This window comes from Vombatus ursinus, unplaced genomic scaffold (assembly GCF_900497805.2).
Source record: "Vombatus ursinus unplaced genomic scaffold, bare-nosed wombat genome assembly UNPS02014775.1, whole genome shotgun sequence".
Classification (NCBI taxonomy): Eukaryota; Metazoa; Chordata; class Mammalia; order Diprotodontia; family Vombatidae; genus Vombatus; species Vombatus ursinus.
In genome coordinates this window covers 21,464-28,928 of record NW_020954553.1, presented here as the reverse complement: position 1 = coordinate 28,928, position 7,465 = coordinate 21,464, and the positions used below count along the sequence as shown (strand labels likewise).

At 47.3% G+C, this 7,465-nt stretch overlaps 1 protein-coding gene across 5 annotated transcripts in view; it reads left to right on the top strand.

Moving 5' to 3' along the window:
* Window positions 1–4,351, top strand: part of LOC114044833 (tyrosine-protein kinase Fgr-like) — a 22,128-nt gene extending 17,777 nt beyond the window's left edge. For 4 of the 5 annotated variants that reach the window (XM_027864542.1, XM_027864543.1, XM_027864545.1 and 1 more), the window contains 5 exons: window positions 577–756; window positions 865–941; window positions 1,097–1,250; window positions 1,417–1,548; window positions 3,592–4,351. In XM_027864542.1, the coding sequence (XP_027720343.1) occupies window positions 577–756; window positions 865–941; window positions 1,097–1,250; window positions 1,417–1,548; window positions 3,592–3,800 (752 nt within the window). In that variant the 3' untranslated portion in view covers window positions 3,801–4,351. The remainder of the gene's footprint in view (window positions 1–576; window positions 757–864; window positions 942–1,096; window positions 1,251–1,416; window positions 1,549–3,591) is intronic. The other variant, XM_027864541.1, reaches the window with a different exon arrangement.
* Window positions 4,352–7,465: the final 3,114 nt, after the last annotated feature.

Sequence of the window (7,465 nt, the reverse complement as noted above, 5' to 3'; positions counted from 1 at the left end):
GGAAAGTCAGAGCCAGAAAAGACTTTAGAACAGAGAATGTCAGAGCTAGAAAGGATGTTAGGACATAAAATTTAGAGGGACCATAATATATAAAATTTCAGATCTGAGAGGGACCTTAGAACACAGAATGTCAGAGCTGGGGGGAGGGATATTAGGGCACAGAATGTCAGAGCTGGAGGGCTCTTAGAACACAGAATGTCAGAGCTGGGGGGCTCTTAGAACACAGAATGTCAGAGCTGGGGGGCCCTAAGAACACAGAATGTCAGAGCTGGGAGGGCCCTTAGAACACAGAATGTCAGAGCTGGGAGGGCCCTTAGAACACAGAATGTCAGAACTGGAGGGCCCTTAGCACATAGAACATCAGGGCTAGACTGTATTTTCAGCTCTTAGCCCAGTGCTTGTTTCTTGAATAGAACATAGAATGTTATGCTGATAGGAACCTGAGAGATTATCTAGTCCGACCCTGTCATTTTACGTAACTGTTTTGGGGAGGATAGGGAGGTGACTGGAAGCTGGCTTGCCTCTGGGCTCACCCTCTCCTCCCCAGCTGACTTCCTATATGCTACCTGTTGCCAGGCACTTGGAATGGCTGCATCAAGGTGGCAGTGAAGACACTGAAGCCTGGCACAATGTCTGCACCAGCTTTCCTGGAGGAGGCCCAGATCATGAAGAGGCTGCGTCATGACAAGCTGGTGCAGCTGTACGCCGTGGTGTCTGAGGAGCCAATCTATATCATCACAGAGTACATGATCCACGGTAAGCTGGAGAACATGGCGGGCAGGGCATGTATGTAGGATGCTGGAGCCAGGCTCCAGGGATTCAAGTGGTGGAACTGAAGCACCCCTGCCCGGTTTCTCACCTTAGGGAGTCTGCTGGAATTCCTCAAGGAGGGTGAAGGCCGAGATCTGAGGCTGCCCCACCTAGTAGACATGGCGGCTCAGGTAAGGGGGAACCGGAGGTGAAGGTATAATCAGCTTTTAGCCTTTGGATTCTTGCCCCTGCCCTCCTCCTGGTGTTTTTTTGTCCCCTCTTGGCCCTCTATGGGACACGTACATACCCTGTGATGCCCTAACTTGGCTAATGTTTGGTATTCCAGGTGGCGGCAGGCATGGCATACATGGAACGCATGAATTACATTCATCGGGACCTGCGGGCAGCCAACATCCTTGTGGGGGACAGACTAGTGTGTAAGATCGCTGACTTTGGACTGGCACGGCTCATTGTGGATGATGAATACAACCCCCGCCAAGGTGCCCCCTCCTGTTCCCCAGTGTTCAGAATTCAATGCCCTCAGAACCCTTTTCCAAACTCCCAATGCTCCCACTGTGGAGGCTCCTAATGTCTAGGATTTTCTCCCCAGACCCCCAAACCCACCCCTTGGGCTTCTTCACTCTCTCTTGCTTTCCTCTCTCCAAGGTACCAAGTTTCCCATCAAGTGGACTGCTCCAGAGGCTGCACTCTATGGCAGGTTCACCATCAAGTCTGATGTCTGGTCTTTTGGGATCTTCCTCACTGAACTCATTACCAAGGGCCGGATCCCCTACCCAGGTGCCCCTCCAGGCTTTGGGGTGGGCAATGAGGAAGGAGGAGGTGTAGTATAGAATGATGAAGGTTCTCTCTTCTGCCCCTAAGACAGGTTCAGACCTAGTGTCATAGGATTCAGACCTGGAAAGGACTTTAGATATGATCTAATCTAACCTCCCCCATCACTGCCAACTTCCTATAAGAGAATGCTGAGGTCTAAAGAGGTTGAATAGTTTGCTAAACATTCCCTGTTTCTTCATTGAGTCCTCAGATGACATGATTGCACACATTTTCTCCATTCTAGCTGTGCTCCTTCTGACTCTCCAGCTTATCAACCCCCTTCTTAAACTGTGGTGCCCAGAACTAAAACAAGATTCCATCCTCTGTCCAAAGGTTATGGAGGATGGAGAGGATGTCTGTCTCCCTTCTCATTTCGGGAAGCTCTGCCTCTCTTAAAGCAGCTCAGGATCCCATTAGCTTTTTTCTAACTGCTGCATCACACTGTTGACTCATCTTGACTTTAACCCTGTAATCTTCTAATACCCAGAGATCTTTTTTTGTTTTAGACAAACTGCTGTTTAACCATGTTTTCCTAATCCTGAAATTGGGAAATTGATTTTTGGCACACAAGTATAAGACTTTCCATTTATCCCTATAGAATTTCATTATATTAAATTTGGCGTAATACTCGAGCCCAACAAAATCTTTTGGGATCTTGACTTCTCCAGTGTGTTAACTATCCCTCCCAGGTTAATGGTAGCTGCATATCTGATGAGGGTGTGCTATCTACGCTTTTTTGCAAGTTATTCATAAAAATGGTCAACAGCGCAGGGCTCAGCACAGATCCCTGGGGCACTCCACTGGAGACTTCCTGCCATAGGACCATTAGTAACAATTCTGAATCTAACCACTCCAGTGATTCTGAATCTATCTCATCTTACCATCTTTTTGTTGTTTAGTCATTTTTCAGTCATGTCCAACTCTTTGTGACCCCATTCGGGGTTTTCTCAGCAAAGGTACTGGAGTGAGTTTGCCATTTCCTTCTCCAGTTCATTTGACAGATAAGGAAACTGAGGCAAACAGGGTTGTCCAGGGTCACACAGCTAGTAAGGGTCTGAGGCCGGATTTGAACTCAGGTCTTCCTGACTCCAGGCTCAGTGCTCTATCTACTGTGCCACCTAGCTACCCTTCCCACTATATTGACTTGGAATCATTAGCAACAACTCTGAATCTAACCCTCAACTGATTAGGAATTTATCTCATTGCATTACCATCTAGCCTAGTATGAGATGCTTTTTTCTAAAGCTTTGCTAAAATCTAAGTAAACTATATATTCACAGCATTCTCATCTTCTGGTTTAGTAACACTGTCATGAAGGTAATGAGGGTATTTTTTGCATTTGTTTTTTGTTTTCTTGGCATGACCTATTTTTGATCAAGGTAAAAATGAGATAATATTTATAAAAAGCACTTAGCACAATACCTGACACATAGTAGGCACCATATAAATGCTTATTCCCTTCCCTCCCCTTCCATCCCTCTGCTGGCTCTTTGTGTCGCTGCTTTCCTTTCTAGAAGTTAACCAACCATCCCTTTAGTGACCCATTCCAGAATTTTCTGAAGAATTGAAGTCAAGCTCACTGACTTATCATTTCAGTCTCTGTCTTCTTCTCGTTTTTGAAAATTGGGGCAATATCTGCCCTTCTCTAACCATAGGTTCTCTCTTCTGTTTTCCATGATTTTTCAGACATTACTGATAGGGTGTGTATGCCTATGTTCCAGTTATTTCAGTACTGGAGGATGTAGGTTTTCTGGACCAGGTGACTTGAATTCATTAAAGGACACTAGGTATTCTTTGCATTTCTCCCTTCTGATCTTGCAGGTCTATGTAATCAGTAGTAGTGCCAGGCTATGAACCCAGACCTTCCAATACCAATGAAGCCTTTTTCCAATACATCATAATGGAGGGCACTGGACCTTTTGAAGTTTCAGAGAGGTGATGGCACCAGTTACAGAAGACTCTCCTTCCCTAATTGAAATTCTCCCTTGTAATTTTTCTCTCTCTCAGGTATGAATAGCCGGGAGGTGCTGGAACAGGTGGAACGAGGGTATCGAATGCAATGCCCCCCTGGATGCCCACCTTCTCTATATGAGATCATGCAACAGTCATGGCATCAGGCTCCTGAGGAAAGGCCTACTTTTGAATACCTGCAATCCTTCCTTGAGGACTACTTCACATCCACAGAACCCCAGTACCAGCCAGGTGATGAGTCCTAGCCCCTGCTTCATGCCACCAGAACCCTGGACACCATGAACCCTGCCTACAGCCCTGTCCCTGTCAGCTTCATTCCAGGATCTGGTTTGAGGGACAGGTCAAAGACATCTTTTCTAATCCCCACCTCTACTCCAGGCACAACCTTTCCCAAAAGGATAGACTTGAACTGCCCCCTAGTCTGGGCCTCACCTCCTAAACTTCAACTTTTACTAGTCCATCCTTAGCCTTCCCAATTCTTAAGGTTCATCCTCTTGGCACCCCATCCCCTCTGCTCTGACATTATTTATGAAGCCATTCTCCCTCCCTTATCTGGCCCCTAGCAATCCTCCCATCCTCTCCCTCTCTGGACATTCACCCATCCACCCCTTTCCTCTCGTTTGTCTTTTCTTCCTGTTGTAGTTCCCTATTTCTGTTCCCTCCAGATTCTTTCTGCCTCTCTTGCCACTGTGCCTAGAACTGGGGGTGGTGTGGGAGAAAGACCATATTCATCTACTCTCTGTAGCCTGTGTGTTTATTTTTTAATCAATTCTGTAAATAAAGGAAAAAAATATGAGATGCCCTGTGGTTAGGGAGTGGCAATAAGTGAGAAGGAATGGGAATTAACAGGGGGACTAGATGCAGCCCCTTCAGCTGTGTCTCCAACTGGAGTTAGTCTGGAGAAGGTTACGTTAGCATTAAGTCCTGTCACACTCACATGGAACCAGTAACAAGCCTTCCATCTTCAGTCATCTAAGCGGTTCTAGCCAGGTGATAGCATAAAGGACTTAGGTGGATGACAAGAATGTGAGCTGTCCTTGGTGATGGTGGTGGTGGGGGAGGAATGAGCTCACATAATAGTTCGCATTTCTATGGGGCTTACAGTTTCCAGCAACACTGGGAGGTGGGTATTGTAAGTATTATAATCGTCAATCCCATTTGCCATGCTTGGAAATGGAAGCTCAGAGATGTGAAGAGATTTGCCTAACGTCAACATATCTATCAGAACTGGGTATTCAATCATGGTCTTCTTACTTTGAGATCAGTGGACTTTGCCACTAGGTCAGACTCCATCTCAGAAGTCACACTGCCTGTCTACTTCAGGGAACATCATAACAGGTGACTGACACCTGGGAAATGGCCCCAATAGAAAGAGACTACTTCCAAAACCGAGTTAGTGAGAGTACCTTGAGAACAAATGGGAAGAGTGGAAAGGTATTCATTCGTTCATTCAGCACCAGTATGTGCCAGGATCTGTCCTAGGTGCTGGGATACAATAATTAAAAACATATAGTCCTGGTCCTTAAGGGATTCATATTTTGTTGGGGGCAGGGAAGGGAAACAACAAGAGCATAGGGAGAGTGGTCTGAGGGATTAATGGGAGTGAGTCAGTGGAACTGGATTGGAGAATTGTTAGAAAAACTAATGGGAGAAGGTTGGGGTAGTAAAAGTGGTTTGGGTAGCTCAATGGGAGGGAGTTTGGCCAGGTTAGTGGAAGCAGCTTGGGTGGGGAGAGCTCAGTGAAATCAAGTGATGGAACTTTGTGGGAATAGGTTGGAGAAGTCAATGGAAAGGGTTAAGGAGCAATGGGAGCAGATTTGAGGATCATTGGAGGTGGGGTTGGGAAACCAATGGGAGAGTATTAGATGTCAGTGAAGGTGAGTTAGGAGTGTCAATGGAAGTCGCTTGGGGAAAACGATGGAAGTGGTTTGGGGGTTCTGTGAGGGGCTTATGGGGCTCAGTGGGAGCAGGTTGAAGAGCTTGATGGGAATGGGTTGGAGAGGAGTTGAGGCTGAGAGAGCTCAGTGGAAACAGATTGGTGTCATGAGAGTACATTGTCAATGAGATAGACTTTGAGAGGTCAATGGGAGGGTTGGGGCATCAGTGGCAGGGAATTGGGGTGGGGGAGATCAATGACATAGCTCCCCAGGGGAGGGTTTGTTTTTGGACTCTGAATTCTGGCAGTCAGGGAGGTTATTACAAAGGAAGGTGTAGGATCATTATGGACCAATCTTGGTGCCTACTGGCTGGTCTCTGAGCCAGGCACTCACCATTCTTGGTCCTAAGAGCCTTCAATGGAGGGATGCATCTGAATGCCCCCTTGTCCCCACCAGAACAAGAAAAACAGGGCCGTACCATGTATGGGCAATACCCACCTGCCTCCCCCATGCCCTCCACAGCCAGAACCGCCAGTGTGGTGTCTGCTCTCCCTCTAGTGGCCATTATGATCACTGCGCCTTGTAACCTTACTTTCTGGGTTCACCACAGCCACTCTTTACAAATGGGAAAGATCATTTGCTCCAGGCCCTCCTCATCCCATTACTGTTGATAGAGATACCGCCCCTTATGGAGAAGCTACCTGGGTTCTGAGGAGTTTGAAAACCACAGGGACACCAGGCTTCTGGTTGCCAGACTGCCCTTCCCAGAACCTTCCAGCTAAAGGAAGTGAGATCATCCATTTGGAGGCTTTCCCTGCTCTGAGCCCTGGTTCCTCTGAGCATTGAACTAAATGGTCAACCTATCTACAAATGTATGAAGTTGCCAAGCTTTTAGACATTGTTTCGGTCCTCCCCGGGGTTCCATCTCTGCCTGGCAACCTTTGGCTTGAGGTGGGGAGATCCTAGACCTCTACATTTTTCAACTGCCGAGATCTGCCTAATCTGGTAGAAATCTGACAGCCATCCCCACATGGGCCCCCACCAGTCAAGGTTTGGGAGAGGTGGGGGAGAAGGAAAAGGGAAAGGGATAGGTGCTTGATGAGTAGCCTGGGACTGTGTTTGGACATAGGGCTATGAACAGGGAAGCTCCGATACACATCCACATATACACATGCAGAAAATGGATATGGGTGGCAGCTAGGTGGTGCAGTGGATAGAGCACTGGCCCTGGAGTCAGGAGGGCCTGAGTTCAAATCCAGCCTCAGACACTTACTAGCTGTCAGACACTGACTAGCAAGTCACTTAACCCTGATTACCCCCCCCCAAAAAAAAAGGAAAAGAAAAGAAAATGGATATGATGACAGCCACAAACACACACTTACTTACACTTGAAACTCTGAGAGGGAAGAGACCCATAAAGAAGGACACTACTCCACATATACTGTAGACACACACACACAGAGCAATATGGATATGCATGAATACGGTTGAGAAATAAGATCATAGATTTAGTGTTGAAAGGGACCTCAGAAGTCATCCGGTCCCATCTCCTCATTTTACAGATGAGAAAACTGAGACCCAGAAAGGATTTACAACTTGTTGCCCAAGTAATAAGTGGCAAAGGGCAGGATTTGACCTCAGGTCCTCTGGCTTCAAATCCTCTGTTATTTCCAAAGCACTGCAATGCCTCTCATGGGCACACACATCAACACAAAGGCAAATGGATGTCGAGCTGGGACCCAGATTCATGATTACACGGGTACCAGTCAATATTTTCTCTAGGCACACACAGATACACGAAGACCTAGGCATTCGCTCTTTCACATGTACACTCTTGCCCCTGGCTTGTAATTCAGGAGGGGAACCTCTAGCTTCACCTCCTGTCCCCCCTCCCCCTGCCCTGGGTCCCTCATCACCTCAGGCAGGAACAAAGATGACCTTTGCTCTCTGCTCTCTGCCCTCTCCTCCCACACCCCCTGCCCAGGAGGGAGGAGCTGTTTGAAGTCTGGGCTGGATCTGGGGTTTCCTGTTGC